Below are 24,461 nucleotides of genomic sequence, written 5' to 3' on the forward strand. Positions count from 1 at the left end.
CCCTACTCCACCACCACCACATAAAATCCCTCCAAACTAACTGACTAACATTTATGCAATGATTCTCCCGGTCTCCGGGGAGGACGCAGCTGCTCCAGACTTTTCAAGCCGCCCGCGCTACCTGCCTAATCTACGCTAAAAATCTTCCATTCGGAAATCCGAAAATGTCCGAAATCCGACAAGTGTCTGGTCCCAAGGCTTTCGGATAAAAGGTTGTGCACCTGTACCTCTTTGGTTAAGTCTGTATCATTTAAAAAAATCAATCCTCAAAGAACAGTGCTTAAAGTTAAGATGTAGAAACAAGGAACTGCAGATGCTGGTTTACACAAAAGTTCACAAAGTGCTGGAGTAATTCAACGTGTCAGGCAGCAGTTCTGCATAACATGAATAGGTGATATTTTGGGTTAGAGAAGACCCCTCTTTGTGGCGGGGGGGTAAAGAAATCTGAAAGACAGGAGAGGGAAGACAAAGTGTAGAATGTAATAGGTGGACTCAGCAGTGTTTTCTTTTTGACAGGCAGATGGTTAGAACAAAGGTCAGAGATAAAGGAAGGTGGTGTGAGACAGGTGGATTGAAAAATTGCAAATTGAGAAGCCAGAGGAAGAAATGGGGGGGCGGGGAGATTGGGAAGGAGGACAGAAGTGGTGCAGATCCAACTGGGTCACTGAGTGGGAGGAAGAGAAAGGGGAATTGAGATTGTTAGTGGTTACCCAAAATCTGAAAATTCAATGTTCTTACCGTTGGGTTGCAAGCTACCCAGGCAGAATATATGGCATTGTTCCTTCAGTTTGCTTGTGGCCGCACACTAGCAAAGGAGGTGGCCCATTACGGAAAGATCAGTATGGGAGTCGGAAGGGGAGTAAAAATGGTTCGCATCCAGTTCTAGTAGATTTTGGCGGGCTGCGCACAAATGTTTGGCGAAGCAGTCGCCAGGTCTTTGCTTGCTCTCATTAATGTACTAAATCTTCTTCTCGCAAATCTATGATTCTTCATTTACAATGTTCAAACATATTTATCAATGTCACAGCACTTGCAAGTAATTCAGGACAAGCTCTTGAATATTTCGGATATTTTTAAAAATCTTGAACCAATTTATCAATTTTGCTGATGCAATTTGAAATGAAGTAGCTCTAATACAATTTGGGAGATATCATGTACATATACCTTGTATGTAATCTAACAGTAATTTGTTTTTAATTGTGTCTTATGTCACCAGCATTTTTCAATTTCATTTTCTGACATCCATTCAATTATGCCTGAATTTAGTGGAGTAAAGAATAAGAGGTATAGTTCTGGATTCAAAGTGACTTTAATAAAATTTGCTGGTTGTGTAGTATTACTGGACAATTAGGTACAATTAGTTATCTCTGGTCATTGTAAGTGGCAGCTTTCTGATCAACTTAAATCACTTTTGTTTTAATTTTAAATGGCAATTTTAAACAACTGTTCAAATTATTGTTGGTTAAGTCACTTACCTCAAATAACAATGTATATGGATAATATAACTGCAGAAAATGTATTCTAAAATTTAAGTATACCTGTAATCCAATTGTGTGCATTGTGGAGATGTGGACAGTTATAAATAAGTAAATATTTGATGCATGGAAATACTTCATTTACAGCTTTCATCCCAATATCTGTAATGATGCCAGGATTTTCTATAACATCTGCCAATCCATGCTTCACTAATTCAACATTGTTCATTTTACCTGGTAAAAATAGAAATACATCTTGTAAATTATACATCTTAGCTTGAATATGGGCGTTTCCGTAAATACAGCACTCAGTAGTGAAACTGAAGGTCTCCAAACTTCCAGGTTATTTTCCTGTTTGTTAATGTAATATTCCCATTGTTTCATATCCTGCATTTTAAGTAGCATAGATCATGGCGTATAGCCAAAATAATGAGATGAAGCAAAAATAAATAAATATGTTTTTATAAAGAAAAATATCAGATTTGTCCCTGTGTTTTCTTGCATTTTTTGTGACATTTTTCTTGCAGGATTTAATCAAATCCTTAGGCAAATTTATACCAGAAAGATTACATTAATTTTGCAATTAAATAACTATATAAGCCAAATTCTGATTATGCTTATGATTTTTACCATTTATCACCCGATAAGATGGTTTTCTGATGCCCCAAGATTTTGAAGCAGAACGCGAGTAGTGGTGTCGCTTTCGTCATGTTGCAAGATGTATGATTTAAAAGCAGAGTAACTGTTTTTATATTTATTGTTTCTTTTTTATTGTTTATCTTTTGTGTTTAAGCTTTCCATTGAATGACTTAATAATGAATAGAACTTAAAAGCATGAAATAAAAATCTAGTTTGTTCACCTATTTTAGTGATGTCCCATTCTGTAGTCCCTCCCGTTGTCTAAGGTTGTCAATGCTATTTATAGTGCTATAACGGGGTTTTTTTTGCACTTGTCGCGATTTTAAAAAAAATGCAAACAATGCGATTATAATGACCCTGGCGTGAACTAAGGGCCTCAGGGTGGGTTAGATGCCGACATTATCTAAGGGAGCTTAGAAATCAGTCAGTGTCCCATATGTCATAAACTCTTTTTTTTAAATTTGAAAATATTAAATTTTGGTTGATTTGATCATAAATTAACTGAAAAGGATCATAGGTAGACCCATTTTTTAAAGCTGTGGTATTTTATTATGATATAATAACTCAAATTTGGCCACCCATTACACTTATTTACGGAAATACCCATATGCAGAATCATTTTCATTTCAAACAAGCTGTCACATCTCTTTATCAAATAACCCCATTTACAATCAATGAATCAGAACCAGTTTAGGAGAAAAAAAATGTTAAATCCTTACATTGTAATAAAAATTCATCGACATATCCAAGGTGTAAGGTTTCAAACTGAGGGAATTCCAGCTCTGCCATTTTTAGTGCTGAGAAAACACCATCTTTGGTTAGTGAAGGTTGAATACGAACTTCGTGTAACCTGAAGTACAGCAAACAAAATGATTATTTCATTAGTAAAATTGGTAATTTGTTAAAATGTTATATTATTGATCTTGTGTGGCAAATAATGAAATGCCACCTGGTAAATTTCTGTTCCCACATGGAATGATGTTCAAAGTATTAATTACACAAAAGATTTTTCCATTTATTCACAAATGAGTAATATGGACGATAGGTTCTGAGATGTTAATGTTGAGGTGCAGAAAAGATTTCCAATTAACTTTTCATAAAAAGCAATAAAATGTGAACATTTTACTCAAATAGTAAGTTTAACTGTGGGATACACATTAGGAGTTGTAAATAGGAGTCATACACGTTATGTGATCCAAAATCATCTTTAATCAGTATGCAGACTCTAGCAGCACAGTGGATGATTAGTTGTCAGAGCATCCTGACTGCTGCACGAACTGAGCAGTGCAGGAAGTAGGTGTTAGTATAAATGTTACAGTAAGGTGGGGTCAGTGATGCTAATTTATATATGATTGGTTGACATGCATAAACCAATCTACATCCTTCCCCCTAAAGACTAAGTGTAAAGGGCACCCATGCCATTAGAGTTAAACATATTCGCCATATCTATCAGGCGGTCTACAAACACGGCCCGAACGTGTACGGACCAAACCCTCTCCTCCCTCTCCTGAAAGATTAGGCGGATTGGGAGGACCCGGAAGCGAGAAAGGAGTGGGAGAGACTTGTGGTGACTGAAAGGGGAAACATCCAGGGGGGGAAACCCTGTGGTTAGTCACAACCGCGGGACGCAGAGGGGTGTAAGGCATGCGGGGATCGGTAGAGGGCACGGCAACAGGCGGCTGGAACGGAAGCGGTGGAGCATGGAGCTGGTGGCGGACGGGGTTCCCGCACAGCAAGCAAGTGTTGGCGACTTCTGCGGTAAACTGCTCCCTCATAGTCCACAAGGTAAGATTGCGGTTTGTCAGCTGGGCCGACAACAGTACCCAGATGGCAGTGTCCCATAGAAGTTTGTAGACGAACAACCTGGCCCGGCAGTAGAGGCTTTAGTGGTTTGCTGGATTTGTCATATGATCGTTTCTGGATGTCGTGCTTCTCCTGAATACGTTTCTGGATAGTAGCAGGCTTCAGCACCCGTGGTACCTGCTGTTGCTGAGCAATCGGAACCGGACGTCTTGTCATTCTGGACATCAGTCGCTGGGCTGGTGAACCCAGGGTTCCGTCTCTGGCAATGTTTGTGAGATTCAAAAGATCAAGATACACGTCCGAGTTTGCAAGGTGCGTTCACTCTAACAGTTGTTTGGCGCTTCTAACAGCTCGCTCAGCGAGTCCGTTAATCTGTGGGTACTCGGGGCTGCTCGTGACGTGGTGGAAGTTCCATCGGTTTGCAAAGAACTTGAACACGTGGCTGGTGAACTGTCTACCATTGTCGGTTTGCAAGCGAACGGGTGAACCGAATGTAGAGAAGTGCCTCTTTAGTTTTCGGATAACCATCTCGTATGTGATGGAGGTCAGCAGGTCGAGTTCAAACCAGCTAGAAAAAGAGTCAACGAGAACGAGGTAGTGCTTTCCACACCATTTGAAAATGTCTGCCGCCACCGACGTCCAGGCCAAAGCTGGTGGAGGTTGTTGCAGAAGGGGCTGCCTCTGCTGATGAGGTGTGAGGCTGTTGCAGGTGGGGCAGGAGGCTGTTCCGTCCCTTATGTACTTGGCCATCCCCGGCCAGTAGAACAGGCTCTGCTGCGTGCCAGTGTGGCATCAGTTCCTGGGTGTCCGCTGTGTGCCTCTTTGTAGTGGATGATTAGACTAATCTCCAATTGGAGGGTTCGAATCCCAGTTCTGACACCATGTAAACAGGAGTCATACACGTTACGTGATCCAAAATCTTCTTTAATCAGTATGCAGGCTCTAGCAGCACAGTGGATGATTAGTTGTCAGAGCATCCTGACTGCTGCACGAACTGAGCAGTGCAGGAAGTAGGTGTTAGTATAAATGTTACAGTAAGGTGGGGTTTGTGATGCTAACTTATATATGATTGGTTGGCATGCATAAACCAATCTACAGGAGTGAATTAGATAATTACCTGAACATAACATTAAAAATCATTGGGAAAGAATAAGATTAGACTAAATTTTCTGTGATTCTATGATGTACCAATATTTGATTCCATCCTGAGATGCTACCTGTCCTGCTGAGTTACTGCAGCAATTTGTGTCTATCTTCAAAATAAACCAGCACCAGCAGTTCCTTCCTACAAACTTTGTCTGCTCCACTGCAAAATCTCCTCAAAGTACACCTATTTTGTATAAGGGCCTTGACCCAAAACGTCACCCATTCCTTCTCTCCAGAGATGCTGCCCGTCCCGCTGAGTTACTCCAGCATTTTGTGCCTACCTTCGATTTAAATCAGAATCTGCACTTCTTTCTTAACTATTCTGAATAAGTTCTCAGAAAGGTCTCGGCCAGAAACATCATCCATTCCTTCTATCCAGAGATGCTGCCTGTGAGTCACTTCAGCATTTTGTGTCTATCTTTGATTCCTGAAGCTAATTAGGTTTTAGGTTTTACCTAATGTGTAGGAAGGAATTGCAGATACTAGTTTACACTGTAGACACAAAATGCAGGAGTAACTCAGCGGGGATAGGCAGCATCTCTGGATAGGAGGAATGGGTAACGTTTCGGGTCGAGACCCTTCTGAGACCAGAAGGAATGAGACCATTCCTTCTATCCAGACATGCTGCCTATTCCATTGAGTTAATCCAGCATTTTAAGTCTATTTTAGGCTTTGCCGAATATCAACCAGGTGGCAGAGGAATGTCCATATAAATATTGCAAAGCAACATTATTACATGCATAAAAATCCCTTCTGTTTTGCAAGTTTTTAAATAAAAATCGGTTTGTCCCACGAATCTACTATGACAAATTTTCAACTGAAGAATATCTTTGCCTTCGGTTAACAATCTGAAGACACATCTTTTCCTATACTGTCACAACATAATTAATTTGTTAATGTTTCTTTTTTTTTTAAATGTATGATATGAAACTTGCAGCAGACAACAATCTTTGCAACTTTTCACGTGGCAACTCTTTTCCAACATGTTGGAGTAACATGCTATATGTTAATAAAATCTGATCAACAACACCGCATGTAAAACAAATGATATCTTTGATTTCTTTTTAAAAGGCGAATGTACTTTATTTCACACCTATGCTACACCTTTGTTTTTTTTAAGGAAATGGAATTTGAGATGATTAAAGAAAAAAAAACAAAAAACATGATCATGATCATGAAATGTAAATGTATTATTTCCAGTTATGCAGTGCACCTCTGTACTGTTATGGAAAATATTGCATAAACTTACCTACGTGCAGCAGTAATAATGAGGTAGCCAAGGTCAACTTCAAGTGCATTTTTGCATGCTCCAAATACAATAGTATGCAGATTCCGGAAACCACCTATGAAGAAAATCAATTGATTTTAGGGGGCCAATATTGAAGCAACATAAGCACAGGCTCAGTTATTCAATTTTCTTTTGTTAAAAATTAGTCTTGTCTAACCTTTATACCTCAGATCATTTGAGCTCAGAACATTCTCTAGATAGAATTGTGTCTTAATATGCTTTCTGATTGTCTATCCTTAACCTGTGATAAACACAATGTTTGGTGAACCACCTGAACATAAAATCCTGCTGGGGGAATTGTTTTTAGGTACTGGATTATTTTAAGCATTCAAAATCTTACTTCGCTCTTGAACAGTTTCAGAGTATCAGATCCAACCTCACTTAAAAGTTAAAATAAATAAATGAATTGATTTATAGTGAACTAAACAATGAATGTTGATAAAATACTTATATTTTATCTCTTGGAGTAAACCAAAATAGTTAAGTCTGTAACTTTATAGAATTAAAAACATATGGAAATCATTTTTCTATATTTCTATATAAGAAAATGAGACTGAACTTTGGCAAAGATAGAAAATAAATGTAGTATTGGATTTGCAATGAATAATCCACAAGGCAAATTGGGGCGAATGTATTATGGATGGCTAATCAGTTTCCACAAATATTGCGCGATCGCTGTTGAAAATCATTCCCAGTGATTCTCCTACCTCTTGGGAATACCAACCTGTATCCTCTGAAATTACAAATCCATCAATCAGGGTTTACAGTTATCCACACAGAAGAACTTGGTACAAATTTCATAAACATAGAACACAGACCAGTACTGCAAAAGAACAAGTCCTTCAGCCATAATGTCTGTGCTGAATATTATGCTGACCAACTCTTATCTGCCTGCTCATAATCCATACCCCACATATGCCTATCCAAAGGTCTCTTTAATGCCTTTATCTTGTCTGCCTCAACCACTCCCTATGGTCATAAGGTCATAGGGAATAGGAGTAGAATTGGGCCATTCGGCCCATCAAGTCTATTTCACTATTCAATCATGGCTGATCTATCTCTCCCTCATAACTCCATTTTCCTGCCTTCTTCTCATAACCTCTGACACCAGTAGCTTGTTCCAGGCACTCACCACCCTCTGTGTAAAAACACTTGCACCAATCATCTCCTTTAAACTTTGCCCCTCTCAATGTAACACTATGTCGTCCAGTATTTGACTTTTCCATCCTGAAAAAAGATTCTGATTGTTTACCGTATCTATGACTCTCATAATTTTATAAACCTATCCAGTCTACAACAAACCTCCAGTGTTCCAGAGAAAATAATTCAAGTCTGTCCAACCCCTCCCTGTAGACACTACCCATTAATCCAGGCATCATTCTGGTAAACCTCCAGTGTATCCTTTTCCAAAGTCTCCACATCCTTCCTCTAATGGAACAACCAGAATTGCAAATGTGGCCTAAAAAAAGTCCTATAAAGTTGCATGACTTCCTGACCCTTATACTCAATCCCCTGACCTATGAAAGCAACCATAGCCATATTGTTTCTTTACATTCTATCGATGTGTGTTGGCACTTTCAGAAAGTTATGGACTTGGACCCCAAGATCCCTCTGTACATCAATGCTATTAAGGACCATATCATTATTTATTTATTTCCCCCTTGCATACGAGCTGTCAAAGTGCAACTCCTCACACTTGCTCGGATTAAACTTCATCCACCATTTTTTCCCTGCCATATCTGTAGCTGATCTATATGTTACTGTATACTTTGACAACCTTTCTCACAGTCCACAACCCCAACCATCTTGGTGTCATCTGCAAATGTTGTAATCAACCTGTCTGCGCATATGTCCAAGTCATTTATGTACATCACAAACAGCAGAGGTCCCACTATAGCCTTCAGCCTGAATATTGTCCTTTCACCACAGCCCCTCTAACTTCTATCAGTAAGCCAATTCTAAATCCATATAACAGTCACTGTTAATCACATCATGGCTTCCTGAATTTTAAATGGGTGCTATTTCAAACTTAATGCAACACAAATACATCTCATCTGTTATCATCGACTTTCCAAAATGTTTAACAAGATAAAACATTATTTTAGTTTTTTCATAATTAGTTAAGACCAAAGTTTTGATTAACAATTGCCAAATAAAAACTTTTGACATATTAATCCATTTTAGGCTTAACGACAAGTCAATACCTGATCTTGAGCTGTCCTCAACTACATGTTGAATCAAACCTCCAAGAAAAGGTACTCGAACCAGTTCCAAATGTTCCAAGTTCCTGGCTGAAGCTAACCCAGTCACCAGTGGAACATACTTTAAGGAATTGGTAGGACCTATAAAATAGAAGGCAAACATGTTGACTTAATTTAGAAATGTATCATTTGAACAAATTATCTTAGTGCTAAAAATAAGGACAATGGGTTGCTATATCTATATCTCTATATATAGTACTAAAACTCTCATCTTGTTTATGTCTGTGTGCCTGTCTGTGTGTATGCGTGTCATGCTCTGAATTACGCCAAAACGGTAGACGACGGAGCTACAATTTCTGGACCATCTTGCTCACTATTGTCCTGTGGAGTGGTGTGTCAAGGTTTGTTCAGATTGATGTTATATTTTACAAGTTATTCACATTTTGAACTTTACAAAATCCAGTTTGAGAAAAATCAGTTCAAGTTGCAGTGGCAGTTAGCAGCTTTCACGTCACAATGGGATCTCATTTACATAAACTGTCCACTTCACCTTTCACTGTAAAAAAATCCAATTGCACTTAGCTGGCCTAGCACGTTAATGTTGCAAATTACAGGACACCGAGTCCTGGCAGCAAGTGCAGCTGGATTTTATAAAGTGTAGGCAATTTTTAAAAGTTTAAAAAGAGTAAGGGTAAAGAGGGAGGGGTGGGGGGAGTGCTGGAGGATAAGGGGAAATGAGCAACTGCGCAGTTGGGGGCTATGGGCGAGTGATGGAATATTGCTTGGGGAAACAGGTTGCGTTGGGGGAAATGGGTGAGTGGTGGAATATTGCCTTGGGGAACGGGTTGCGTTGGGGGACCAAGCCTCCCGTGGGGGCTATGGGTGAATGGTGGAATATTGCGTTGGGGGAATGGGTTGAGTTGGGGGACCAACGGGTCCCACTTGGTGTGATATATATATATATATATGTGTAATTTTTTATGTATGCCTGTTTCTGCCCATGCGACAGCCAAAACAGTACACAATGGCGCAACAGTTTTAGGCTCGCCTTACCACTAGCCCGCGTGTGCAGTATCAAGTTTTGTTCGATTTGACAAAATATTTTCCTTAATAAACTTTAATTTACTTTATTCTCTACTTTACACTGTCAATCAACGCGGCAGTCGCGCCTGCGCAGTGCACTCCCACTTGCCGGGCCCATCAGCCACCTCACAATTGAAAATGGCGCCGTCTCCACGCACACGCGGTGGGTCCGGTATCCGCGCCTGCGCAGTTGGGGGAGGATTGCCGGGTCGGGATCGCCATTTTAACATCCAGCATCGTGTATAAGTGAGTGCTACTGGGGGGAATATTGCGTTGGGGAGGGGGACCCAACGGGTCCACGCTTGGTGTAGTAGCTTATAAAAGTATATTTTCTGCAACTTAAAAAGAAAACATTTAAATTATTCTTTCTTAGTACCTGCACAATTCCTCATAACAAAAGTGCGTAAACTGACACAGAGAAAATCTTTGAAAGGCTGAGGTTTGATTAGTCGTACCCACTGCAGATACAGGTTCCTCAACATTGGGATAGAAGGAATTTCTGGAACATTAACTCCTAGAAGAAAAACACAACAATAAATTAATTCAAATTTACTGTCTTCTTTCAACTAGCAGATTTTAAAGCAAATAATCATCATTTCCTACTGCAAATTATCCATTGGAGAAAGGGCTTACCAACGAGATGAAGAGTTTGTATCTTCACTCCTATTGGAATTGTTAATTTGTTTTCTGGAGGGACTGGGAAAGCACCATCACGATTTCGAAATTTTCCCAAGATGTGCACCTGTGGCATGTAATTCCAGATGGCTTCTACTAATTCTAAATGGGAAGTTTCGACACCCTACCAAAATCAAAACCAAATTACGATGGCATGTAGGAAACAAAAATATAGCAACATAATTAACAGCCAAAACCCATAAGATTTGCTTTGATTTGTATGTCCCTTAATCATCACAGTTCTACAACATATGATGGTAAATTATACAGTTTAGCCAAACCATATCTCCACAATTGTCAGCAAAATTAATTTAGGATTTTCTGCAAGGAGGAACTGAGATTCATTTTTTTCTTATTTAACTATTCCAGCAATGATTAGTTGTAACATAAATTGCTGCATTCCAACCGCACATTACTGAAACTGCAAAACAACGGCACCTACATTTGAAATTTACCAAAAAGGTTTAATCCACAACAAGCTCCGACAATTGAAACCAGAATTTTTAGGTTGCCGTCTGTTTTACTTTGAATACCAGCTGTTTTGTTTTGGTCAGCTGCACCAATAAAATGAAAATCATCATAGAAACATAGAAAATAGGTGCAGGAGTAGGCCATTCGGCCCTTCGAGCCTGCACCGCCATTCGATATGATCATGGCTGATCATCCAACTCAGTATCCCATCCCTGTCTTCTCTCCATACCCCCTGATCCCTTTAGCCACAAGGGCCACATCTAACTCCCTCTTAAATATAGCCAATGAACTGGCCTCAACTACCTCCTGTGGCAGAGAATTCCACAGATTCACCACTCTCTGTGTAAAAAATGATTTTCTCATCTCGGTCCTAAAAGACTTCCGTCTTATCCTTAAACTGTGACCCCTAGTTCTGGACTTCCCCAACATCGGAAATAATCTTCCTGCATCTAGCCTGTCCAACCCCTACAAGCCGAGTCTATCCAGTCTTTCTTTCTTCCTATGAAAGTCCTGCCATCCCAGGAATCAGTCTGTTGAACCTTCTCTGTACTCCCTCTATGGCAAGAATGTCTTTCCTCAGATTAGGAGACCAAAACTGTATGCAATACTCCAGGTGTGGTCTCACCAAGACCCTGTACAACAGCAGTAGAACCTCCCTGCTCTTATACTCAAATCCTTTTGCTACGAATGTTAACATACCATTCGCTTTCTTCACTGCCTGCTGCACATGCATTCCTACTTTCAATGACTGGTGTACCATGACACCCAGGTCTCGTTGCATCGCCCCTTTTCCTAATCGGCCACCATTCAGATAACAGTCTACTTTCCTGTTCTTGCCACCAAAGTGGATAACCTCACATTTATCCACATTATACTGCATCTGCCATGCATTTGCCCACTCACCCAACCTATCCAAGTCGCCTTGCAGCCTCCTAGCATCCTCCTCACAACTAATACTGCCCCCCAACTTCGTGTCATCCGCAAACTTGGAGATGTTGCATTCAATTCCCTAATCCAAATCATTAATATATATTGTAAATAGCTGGGGTCCCAGCACTGAGCCTTGCGGTGCCCCACTAGTCACTGCCTGCCATTCTGAAAAGGACCCGTTTACTCCTACTCTTTGCTTCCTGTCTGCCAGCCAGTGCTCTATCCACATCATTACTGAACCCCCAATACCGTGTGCTTTAACTTTGTATACTAATCTTTTATGTGGGACCTTGTCGAAAGCCCTCTGAAAGTCCAGATATAACACATCCACTGGTTCTCCCTTAACCACTCTACTAGTTACATCCTCCAAAAAATCTATACGAATGCTAAAAGCCGGCTCTTGGAATTTGATTCATGTAAAAAGATAGAAATATTTTCAGTAAATACTGAAATCTATTCCTTTAGCCCTCAATGTATAAAAATAACTCCTGGTCCTTCTAGATACTCCAAAATGCTAATAAGGAGAATGTTCCAACATCTTGACCCATTGGCAGATGGAGAGTAATTTGTGGAAGGAAACAGTCCCTGACCTGCTGCTGCATTTATATCCAATTAAATATCTCATCATCACATCCCCAAAACGAAGATACTGATTTAGTGTGAGTTCAGCAAATATACTGCTTTTGAACATGTAAGAGAGGTGGTTAGAATTTTACAGATGGCCATCGCCTAGCGCTCTATTACACGTGGCCATGTCCAAATGTTTTTCAGTTCTTGCAGCATTTGAGCACAAAACATTGCACTTAAAGAGTTGTGAATGGAATAGAATCCTATGCAATAACAGCCAGCATTCTCATTTCCGGTCTTATTTTTAAACTTCTAAATTGTACTGCTTATTGAAGATTAGTTTTACTTACAACTAGATTAGGGCAGGCTTGTAATGCTTCAAGTACACCTGGAATACTGAATGCATCATGCCCTCTTACTCGTCGCCTTTCTAAGTACCGAGGATGCAATCCATACAGTTGTTCCAAGTCAGGCATTTTCTTTAACAAAGTTAAAAAACTGGCATCGATGAATCCTGATATTGAATACATGAACAAGTTTATATTCATATTCATGCATTTAGAACTATGAAAGTTAAATTAAAGTTAATTATAAGATTTGTTAAACATTTTTCAAAACAATATGCATCTTTAATATATCTGATATCCAACTCATAGAATTATACTGCAAGGTGGTTTTTTTATAGGAGATGGGCCAATTCTCATAATTTCCAACTTTTAGTAAGCCTACCAGAAGCAGGCGATCCAAAATAGACAGGAAAGATGGGAAGGACCGAAAGCAATTCACACTGGAATTAAATCCAATACCTTCAGAAAACTGGTTACAAGCCAGAAATGGGAGAAATCTGGAAAAATATCAGGTTCTCATTCCCAATTATTTTAAACCCCAAATTATCATAGTATGGAGAAAGTAGATTTTGCTTAAAAAAAAGACAAAAGTAAAAGGCTGAAATGTAAAGAAACAGAGACTTGATAGTCTGCATACAAATCATTGAAGGTACTTTAAGCTGTCAGCCAACTTTAAAATCATTAATAAAGGTATAGGATATAAAAGCAAAGGGATGGGATTATAATAAACCGTTATAAAATACTAGACCAAGTGGGATCCTTAGGGTTCCCCAAAGCTGGTGGGGGGGGTTCAAAGAGCGGGTGCAGGGATATTTAAAATTATTATTAGAGATATAGGGTATAAAAGCAAAGGGATGGGTTTATAATACACATTTATCAAATATTAATAACGAGCTGACTGTAGAGCGAAGTTCAATTCTGGCACCACACATCAAAGCCTTTTAAAATACAAAAATCCTTTCATCCATGGTAAAAATTAAGTAAAACTCTTCTATACATGAAGGGTTTTTCCTCAAGCTGTATGTGGTTAAGACTCAGATGAGGAGGGGGCATAAAAAAATCTGCAGGTGATAGAAAACTTGGCTAATCTATTAAAAGCTGCCAAATGACATTTAATGCAGAGAAGAGTGCAGTGTAAATGATCTAATATAGAAAGGTAACATTCTATAAATTATATGAGGTTGATGAGTGTATATGAGACCCCATATATGGTTTCCATATGTTCAAATGCATAAATGATAGGCAAGCTGGCAATATGGTTAAAAATGATATTCCTTCCAACAGACAAGGCTCAGAAGACACTTGACAAGGACACTCAAAATCATAACTGATTTGAGAGAGTTAATGAGGAATTTTCCCCACAAAAGAATTAGCGACTAGAAACAAAAGAGTCAGGAATTACAGCAGGATCTTGATCAGTGGACAAGGAATGAAAACTGGAGTTTAATCAAATAAGTATAATGTATTGTGTTTGGGAAGTCAAACCGGGGTAAGACCTTCAGTGAACAGTAGGGTGCTGGGGAGTGTTGTAGAGCAGAGGAACGCAGGAATACAAGTATATAGTTCTCTGAAAGTGGTGTCGCAGGTAAATAGAATGGAAGGTGGCTTCTGGCACATTGGCCATCATCAGTGAGGCAATTTGAGTGATGAAAGCCAATTATGGTGTGATTATAAACCCTCTACAAGACAGTAGGAAAATCAGATTATGGTACTTACAGAGGGAGTTCCTGCTGCCTGCTACAGGGAAAGTCATAGAAACATAGAAATTAGGTGCAGGAGTAGGCCATTCGGCCCTTCGAACCTGCACCGCCATTCAATATGATCATGGCTGATCATCCAACTCAGTATCCCGTACCTGCCTTCTCTCCATACCCCCCGATCCCCTTAGCCACAAGGGCCACATCTAACTCCCTCTTAAATATAGCCAATGAACTGGCCTCAACTACCCTCTGTGGCAGAGAGTTCCAGAGATTCACCACTCTTTGTGTGAAAAAAGTTCTTCTCATCTCGGTTTTAAAGGATTTCCCCCTTATCCTTAAGCTGTGACCCCTTGTCCTGGACTTCCCTAACATCGGGAACAATCTTCCTGCATCTAGCCTGTCCAACCCCTTAAGAATTTTGTAAGTTTCTATAAGATCCCCTCTCAATCTCCTAAATTCTAGAGAGTATAAACCAAGTCTATCCAGTCTTTCTTCATAAGACAGTCCTGACCATCCCAGGAATCAGTCTGGTGAACCGTCTCTGCACTCCCTCTATGGCCATAATGTCCTTCCTCAGATTTGGAGACCAAAACTGTACGCAATACTCCAGGTGTGGTCTCACCAAGACCCTGTACAACTGCAGTAGAACCTCCCTGCTCCTATACTCAAATCCTTTTGCAATGAAAGCTAACATACCATTCGCTTTCTTTACTGCCTGCTGCACCTGCATGCCTACCTTCAATGACTGGTGTACCATGACACCCAGGTCTCGCTGCATCTCCCCCTTTCCCAATCGGCCACCATTTAGATAATAGTCTGCTTTCCCGTTTTTGCCACCAAAATGGATAACCTCACATTTATCCACATTTATCATCACCAGGATCCTGTTAAACTGTACTTTCCCAGTGGCTGAATAGCTGCTCACTAAACCTAAATAAGCATTCTGTTCATCCAGATGTACAGTGGATATGTCCTTCATCAGATATAAATTCCAAGAGAAATAAGGGGGCAGCAAAAACCAATACACCAGCCCCTTAACTTTGTTTGCCCATGGAAATTAATTTCTATCTTTCATCAGGTTCATGCAGGCATGCAAACTATAAACATAACCAACAAGTCCACAACAGACCCATTTATGTAGCAGTCCATGGCCAACATCATTATCCAGGCAGTTTCCTGAATCTTTCTCAAGATAAATAGGAAGCTATTCAACCCATGTTGAATATATTAGTAGAGAAGTTTGCCTGTTATATTATAGTTGTGCAAGACTTTGGCGAGCCTGCACTGGTAGTATTGTGTTCAGTTTTGGTCATCTGCTATTGAAAAGATGCCATTAAGAAGGAAAGACTGCAGAGACGATTTGAAGATGTTACCAAGATTTGAGGGCCTGAGCTGTTCGGCAGGCTGGAACTTTATTCCAGGAGGCAGGAGGCTGAGGTTGACCATATAGAGATGTATAAAATCCATAAGGAGAATAGAAAGTGTGAATGCAGAACCCTTTTCCTCATGGTAGGGGATCAAGAACTAGAGGGCATAGATTTAAAGTGAGAGGGGAAAGATAAGAGGAGGTGCTAGGAGCTTTAGAGAACATTACGGTGGGTATTCAAGTTCTCCGAAAGTGGTAACATAAGCAGAGATGATGGTGAAGACGGCATTTAGCACACTTGCTTTGATCAGTAAGGGTATGGCGTATAGTAGTTGGGATGTTATGTTACAGCTGTACAAGATATTGTTAAGACTGCATTTGCAGCAGACTGTGCATGTTCTGGTTGCCCTGCCATACGATGGATGGCATAAGCTGAAAAAGGTATGGAAAAGATTCACAAGGATGTTACTAAGACTCAAAGGCTTGAGAGGCTGGGACTTTCAGTGCGTTGGAGGTCAAGGGATGATTTTTATAGCAGTATACAAAATCATGAGAGGCATTGAAAAAAAAGCTCTTTATTTTCCCGCAGGACAGAGGACTCCGAAACTAGAGGGCTTAAGGAAAGAGGGAAGGGATTCGAAAGAGACCAGAGGGATAATTTCTTTACATAGAAGGTGGTGCACATATGGGATGAGTTGTCAGAGGAAGCTGTACAGCCAGGTACAATGGCATTTATAAAACCGGTACGTGTATGAGAAATATTTAGAGAGATATGGCCAAACACGGGCAAATGGGACTAGCTCAGTTACTATACCTGGTCAGCGTGGACATGTTTCCATGCTGTATGACTCTCTGACCTATATCCTGCTGTATCCTTTGACAATTTTCTTCACAATGCACAATTTTGATCTTTGCAAGGGCTCAGTATTTAAGGGCAATGATCTTCCATCAGAATGAAAACGTGTTGTAATTTCAAAAATGTTTAAGGTGCAAAGAAGGTTGAGAGGATTGACTAAAAAAGGAAAGGTCGGTGATAGGGTCAGAGAACATCAAAAGCAGTGGTGAAGCCACCTGAAAAAGGGTGATAATGGCCACCAGTTAATGAAAGGTATGCCAGGGATGTGCAAATACAAGACTAATGAAAATCTGAAATATCCAGATGCAGAAATAATTTGCAGCTGGAAATTTTAGATAAGATGTCATGCCTAATTATCCCAAAATGGCTGAATTCAATATTCACAAGTTATATATTCACAAGTTATAATATTGAGCATAAAGAGCTGCAATGTATTATTACTTCCAATTTAATTGAGCTTCTTTGGAATAATAAATTATTCCAAAGGCGGCAAAATCTTAATATCAGAATGGCAACGGTGCAAGAATTAAAGTTACGTATGTTGCAAAGCCTACCTGAAGCGTCGCTGAAAATCTGTCCCAGCCCGTGTACAGCGCCGTTTAGAGGGGGGCGGGTTTAAAACGCGATTTCCCCTAGGCTGTTCAAATCGAGGATGTTCAGCCTAGTTAATTATTAACGAAAAATCGCTGGAAGATTCCGTCGCTTTAGCTATTATTACTTTTAACGGCTTTATCTAATTGTTATAGTAGTGTAAAAATTAACCTCTAAACCCCGACCGCCGGCAACCGGTCGGATCTCATACAGCAGACAACAGAAGGTAGGCTGTTAATTTTTTACATTAAAAAAGGGCTTCTTAAGATCCCTTTATACAAAATTAAAGTTGCGAGTAGCTAATTTTGGGCCCATTATATCCCGCAATATTTTTCTGGGCATTTGAGGGCACAAATCTAGTGCAATGTGAACGTTCTAAACCAGCGCGTTTACAGGATCCCACTAGAAAGCCGATTTAAATGGACTTTAATTTACAGCAATTGAACACTAAATTCCTTCCATTTGGCCTATAAATTAATGTAAATGAGATTTAAAATACATGTTTTATTGTGAATTATTTGTGAATATTATTTGGACACTTAGGCTATTTTAAAATGTTAATCATTTATTAAGAAATAGATAGATGTTTAGATCTAGTAATTGAAGTTTGAAATTAGCTCCAATTGGGTAACTAACTAATTATATGCTTTAATTTCAGGTCATCCAAGTAAGATTGTTTTATATTTGTTTCAGAATGCTTCAATCTATGTAACTGAAAATTTCATTCAGTTCTCTTAATTTTTAAGAAAGTTATGGGCTTTTGACTGTCCACGATCACAGCTTTTTTGTTATGTCCATAGAAAATCAATAGGGAACAAGATGCTAATTTCCGAGTATGAAAATTACCATACTTTTTAAATACTTGAGATATGAAAGTGAATTATGTGTCAAATTAAACTTCTTTTTATGCTTTATCTGATGGGATAAATTGCAGACTTGATTTTTTAAATCTCAAAATTTTGTAACATTGCTATTAAAGTGACAGGCAAATGTTATGTGAGGAAAGATTGATTGAACACCTAATTCATGTTTAGTTTCCCCAATATAAAACATACAAAAATGTGACAACAAAATAGAGAATATTAAATTGGAATGATAGGAAATCACTGTTTTCCCAGCAAATGTGTTTGGGACCCTAGATGAATACGAGAGAAGGTAGAAGGACTGGTATTACAACCGTAATAAGTTTGCAGTTTTTCCACGCACCTGAAACCTCTCTTTTCTCTTTCGATAAATACTACTTGCTCCATTTTGCTTTACCTATGGAACTTCTTAAAATATTTGCAAAATATGATGATATATTTAAATCAAATGTTAATACCCAAGCAATGTCCAAACCAATATTTCATTTTTCTATTTGACCTACCTGTTGGCATGTATTCCCACCAGCAGCCTGCACAGAGGTCAACAACCTTCACTACTCGCATGTATACTGTAACTGCTTCCTTCAACTTTCTGGACAAGCATTCCATACACATGATATCTTGTAGCGGGAGATACCTGCAAAAATACTGGAATGTTCAGCTAATGCTTGTGATCAATAATATATTTTTCTTTCCAGGAAAATAAGCTGTGCATAATATGTGTAATACAGGGCGCGAAATTAACGGTTGCCAATGGCCACCTAAAGTCTGCCGGACAACCTAAAAGTCATGTCATTTTGCCCGGCTTGTAAGACAAAAAAAAATCAAATGCCGATCATTAATTCAAGAGGACAGGGTACAACTCGTATGTACCATGAGTGTACCAAAATAAAAGTGAATTCTGTAGCGCTCCCGCTCAGATCGCCAGCTCACGTACACACACGCTTAGTGCCACAATGTTTTACAGATTGCACTGCACAATCTGTATTGTTATGTCACAATACCATCTTTGCCTCGTGAGCATAAGAGACCCACCTTCCTGCGTGCACGATGCTCGCATGTTATGTGAATGCTTACCGGGCCACGTGCTACTGCGGTGCAGTGTGTGCTGGGCAGATTCTGTAAATCATAGAAACATAGAAAATAGGTGCAGGAGTAGGCCATTCGGCCCTTCAAGCCTGCACCGCTATTCAATATGATCATGACTGATCATCCAACTCAGTATCCTGTACCTGCCTTCTCTCCATACCCCCTGATCCCTTTAGCCACAAGGGCCACATCTAACTCCCTCTTAAATATAGCCAATGAACTGGCCTCAACTACCTTCTGTGGCAGAGAATTCCAGAGATTCACCACTCTCTGTATGAAAAATGTTTTTCTCATCTCGGTCCTAAAAGATTTCCCCTTAATCCTTAAACGGTGACTCACTGTTTATTTTTTAATTATTATTTATTTATTTACTTATTTTTATTAGAAGTACAATAAGTTACAGTAATACACACCACATACATCTTATTACATTTGTTGTACCGCTTCATTTTTTGAGCTTTAAGAAAGATAGAAATAAAAGAAGTAAGGAAAGTGAGAAAGAGTTGTGATAGTGCAAGAAAGTGTTGGGAAAAGAAAGCCCATTAGAAAGAGAGTTATAGAAGAAAGTTAAGAAATAGACCCCAGAAAAGAAAGAAAGAAAGAGGAACAATCGCTCTATTATAAAAAACTACGCAAAAAGGGATATACCAACCATATTTTTCATCCACCGTTACCAGATCTTGGGTGACTCACTGTTTTGATTCCCAGCGAGTCATTGTCTTGATTCCCAAGTGTGCGTGTCCGTGTGTCTCTATGCATCTGTGTGTTTCGGTATGTGGGAGTCCACGTGTGCATGTGCATTTCTGTGTGTGTGTGTGTGTGTGCGTGTGCGACATTTCTTTATTTTTTCATACGGCCCTCAAAAGTGCCAAATATATAATGTGGCCCTCATGTAGGCCCCTGCTCCAAGCCATAAAGGCAAACATGCCATATGTCTTCTTCACTGCTTGTTTACCTGCGTGGCCACTTTCATGGAACAATGTACTTGAATCCGACGTGTCTCCGTTTATCAGCACATTTAGCACTCTGTCATCAATGGCACATGTCCAACATCTATTTGACTTCCAAAAATCCATCACATTGCAATTCCATCTGCCAATGCTCCACCTAACTTATTTATATCTTGCTGTAGCCCTAGAAAATCTCCATTGCTATCCACAGCACAACTTTTCGTGCCATTCACAATTTTATCAATTGTTCCTCCTACATTTATATTCAAGTAATTAATATGTCAAAAAACAACAAAAAGTTCCAGCACCAATTGCTGTGGTATATCACGTCTCAGACTTCTAATCAGAAAAGCACCCTTCTATCACCCCTTTGCTTCCCATCACCAAACCAATTTTGGATCTAATTTTCTAGCTTTCCTTGGACCTTAACCGTCTGGAACAGCCTACCATGTGGGACCTTGTCAAAAGCTTTAATGATACCAAAATGGACTAATGTCTACCACCACATCTTCATCAATTGCTTCTGTTACCACCTCAAAAAAAACTCAAATTTGCAAAACAGGATTTGAAAGTTAGCAAGCAGGTACAGCAGGCAGTGAAGAAAGAGAATGGCATGTTAGCCTTCATAACAAGAGGAGTTATAGGAGAAAAGAGATCCTTCTGCAGTTGTATAGGGCCCTAGTGAGACCACACCTGGAGTATTGTGTGCAGTTTTGGTCCCCTAATTTGAGGAAGGACATTCTTGCTATTGGGGGAGTGCAACGTAGGTTTACAAAGTTAATTCCCAGGATGGTGGGACTGTCATATGCTGAGAGATTGGAGTGGCTGGGTTTGTACACTCTGGAGTTTAGAAGAATGAGAGGGGATCTTATTGAAACATAAGATTGTTACACGCTAGAGGCAGGAAACATGTTCCAGATGTTGGGGGAGTGCAGAACCAGGGGCCACAGTATAAGATTAAGGGGTAAGCCATTTAGAACGGAGACGAGGAAACACTTTTTCCTCACAGACAGTTGTGAAGCTGTGGAATTATCTGCCTCAGAGGGCGGTGAAGGCCGGTTATCTGGATACTTACAAGAGAGAGCTAGATAGGGCTCTTAAAGATAGCGGAGTCATGGGGATATGGGGAGAAGGCAGGAACGGGGTACTGATTGGGGATGATCAGCCATGATCACGTCGAATGGCGGTGCAGGCTCGCAGGCCCAAATGGCCTACTCCTGCACCTGTTGTCTATTATCTATTGATATCTCCTTACTCAAAGCTGACTATCCTTGATCATGCATTGTTCTTCCAAATATACATAAATCCTGTCAGTGCAATTACAGAGGAGAGCACATGCAATGAACCAAGATGGAGGCTAAAGTGACGATGAAAAATTGTGTTGCAGAAGTTAAAGGAAATAAAATAAAATTTCATGGTGCTTGCATGGCTAGTATATAAACAGGATGCTCTAGGAAAATGAAAGTTCCAGAGGATAGTTTTTGGGGTTCGGGAGAGGGGAAACGAGTGTTGAAAACCGACTACTGTTTGATTTGATGATAACAGCCACATCACCACTGCAACAGTCTGAGGAAAGCAAGTGGTGGAATGTATAACCAGACTGAAAAGCTTTTGGGTTTTTTTTAAGGCGTCATCATCTCCCACAATAGACTCATGAATCGCAGCCTATTGTTTTCAATTGAATGAACATTGTAAACATATGTAGAGGATAACAGTGACAGCCAATCCATTTGAAGTATTCTTGGTCAGCTTTGAATGAGTTGGTATTGAGATGAGATTCTCGAGGCTCCCCCCAGAATATTTTTGGTGGAGACATTGAAAAGTATACTTAATTAAACAGCTGGAGATTGATGTTCATAAGGAAGCAGTGACAAAATCTTGATAATCACATACACTATCGAATTGTTTCCTCCTGCCATCTTAAATAGTAAATCTTATATTACATACCTGAATATATGACACAGCACTTCATGCGAAAAATGATTCATATAATCCTTCGGCTCAACATCCTTTGCGGTTTCTCCTCCTTTATTCAAAGTTAAATATGTTTTGATAATTTTTCGTCGGGGTCCCATCTTGAGCCAATATCTCTTCACGTATGCTCCTTTATAAAGTCACTGAAAATCCAAAACATACAAAATACTTTAATAATCCAGAATCAGGGGCCACTGTTTAAGAAGAAGGGAGACGTTGAAAAACTTTTTCACAGAGTGTTGTGAATCTGTGGAATTCTCTGCCTCAGAAGGCAGTGGAGGCCAATTCTCTGGATGCTTTCAAGAGAGTTAGATAGAGCTCTTAAATATAGCAGAGTCGGGGGACATGGGGAGAGAGCAGAAACAGGGTACTGATTGTGGATGATCAGCCATGTTCACAGTGAATGGTGGTGCTGGCTTGAAGGGCTGAATGGCCTACTCCTGCACCTATTGTCTAAAATGCCGGAGTAACAGACAGCATCTCTGGAGAGAAGGAATGGGTGACATTTTGGGTCGAGACCCTTCGTCAGACAATAAACAAGTCTGGCTAAGTTTCAAACCTAAATCATTACAGTTCAGGAACAGGCCCTTTTTCCCGTTATGTCTGTGCCAAACAGGATACCAAATTAAACTAATCCCTTCTAAATGCACATGATCTATATCCCTCCATTGCATGCATATCCAAAAACATCTTAAACTGGGAATAGTATTGGTTTATTACTGTCACATGTACTATCACAGTGAAAAGCTCTGTTTGCATGCTTTTCCAGTCAAATCATGCCGTACATGACTATAATCAAACCATACACAAGTACAATTGAAAGAGAAAAATACCAGAGGGGAGAATATTGTGTTACAGCATTATCTAATCAGTTATAGAAAAAGTGCAAATAAAAGTGCAAAACTCATAATGGGATAGGTTGGGAGATTGGGACTACACACTGTTTTATGGGAGGAATGTTCAGTAGTCTGATAACACCAGAAAATAACCTGTTCCTGAATCCTGGCACATCCTTTCAAAATCTTAAATACCTACTGTTTCTATCACCACCCCTGGCAGCACATTCCAAGTTCCCCCTGAGCTCCAATGGTCCAATAGTGAAAACAATCCAAGTTTACCTAACCTCCAATTATAATTAATACCCCCTAATCCAGACAGCGTTCTAGTGAACCTGTGTTCCACCTTCTCCAAAGCTTCCACATCCTTCCTGTAACGAGGCAAGTAAACGGCACAATACTCCAAATGCAGCCTAACCAAAGTTTTACAAAGCTGCAACACTTAATGCTCCAACCTACGAAGACAAGCGTACAGTTTATTAAGGGTCCTGTCATAAATCTATATTCCCTTACATTTGAGCCCCCCCCCCCCCCCCCCCCCAAGTGCAATACTTCACACTTGCCCAGATTAAACTCCATCTATCATTTCTCTGCTCATATCTGTAACTGATCAGCTGCATCATTTGACAATCTGTTTCGCTATCTGAAATCCCACCAATTTTTGCTTGATCTGCAAACTCACTAACCAACTCAAAAATATATTTTCAAGACATTTATATACATCACAACAAAGGCCAAGCAAATGGTGCCTTACAGCACCAGACACCCGTGTTCGATCTTGACTACGGGTGCTTGTCTGTACAGAGTTTGTACATTCTTCCTGTGACCTGCATGAATTTTCTCCAAGATCTTCGCTTTCATCCCACACATACACCACAAGGTTAATTGGCTTGGTATAAATGTAAATTGTCCCTAGTGTGTGTAGCGTAGTATTGGTGTGCAGGGATCGCTGATCGGCGTGGACTCGATAGGCCGATGATCCTGTTTCCGCACTGTATCTCTAAACTAAACTATGATTCTGGCGTAACAGCATCGTTCACAGATCTTTAGACAGAACATCACCCGTCCATCAATACTGTGTCTTCTATAGGTTAACCGGATCTAATCCAAAATACCATGTCACCATGGATCCATGTGATTTAATCTTCTAGATCTGCCTATCATGCTGGACCTTGTCAATTGCCTTACTAAATGTTTAGTTTAGAGATACAGTATGGAAACTGGCCCTTCGGCCCACAACCACCAGCACTCACCTGTACACTAGTTCTATCCCACACATTAGCAACAATTTACAGAAGCCAATTAACCTACAATCCCGCATGTCTTTGGAAAGTGGGAGTCAACCGGATCACCGGAGAAAACCCATGCTATCACAGGGAGAAAACCCATGCTATCACAGGGAGAAAGTACATGCTCGGTACAGACAGCACCCATTGTCAGAATCCAACCCTGTTCTCTAGAACTCTACCAATGCGTCAATGTTGATAGCATCCACTGTACTGAATTATCTTTATTTCCCTTCTTAAACAATGCAAAAACAACTCCCACTTTCCAAAGACATGCGGGATTGTAGGTTAATTATTCTCTAATTCTCTGGGACCTCACCATTCC

At 39.9% G+C, this 24,461-nt stretch overlaps 1 protein-coding gene across 5 annotated transcripts in view; it reads right to left on the reverse strand.

The window, feature by feature from the left end:
- Positions 1-24,461, reverse strand: part of fbxo38 (F-box protein 38) — a 72,789-nt gene that overhangs the window by 43,421 nt on the left and 4,907 nt on the right. For 2 of the 5 annotated variants that reach the window (XM_055643038.1, XM_055643037.1), the window contains exons 2-10: positions 21,988-22,157; positions 18,505-18,638; positions 12,629-12,792; positions 10,269-10,434; positions 10,012-10,149; positions 8,556-8,693; positions 6,313-6,406; positions 2,834-2,964; positions 1,539-1,709 (exon numbers count right to left, since the gene is read on the reverse strand). In XM_055643038.1, the coding sequence (XP_055499013.1) occupies positions 1,539-1,709; positions 2,834-2,964; positions 6,313-6,406; positions 8,556-8,693; positions 10,012-10,149; positions 10,269-10,434; positions 12,629-12,792; positions 18,505-18,638; positions 21,988-22,115 (1,264 nt within the window). In that variant the 5' untranslated portion in view covers positions 22,116-22,157. Of the gene's footprint in view, positions 1-1,538; positions 1,710-2,833; positions 2,965-6,312; positions 6,407-8,555; positions 8,694-10,011; positions 10,150-10,268; positions 10,435-12,628; positions 12,793-18,504; positions 18,650-21,987; positions 22,158-24,461 lie in introns of those variants that run through there. The other 3 variants (XM_055643039.1, XM_055643041.1, XM_055643042.1) reach the window with 3 other exon arrangements.

This window comes from Leucoraja erinacea, chromosome 11 (genome assembly GCF_028641065.1).
Source record: "Leucoraja erinacea ecotype New England chromosome 11, Leri_hhj_1, whole genome shotgun sequence".
NCBI lineage: Eukaryota > Metazoa > Chordata > Chondrichthyes > Rajiformes > Rajidae > Leucoraja > Leucoraja erinaceus.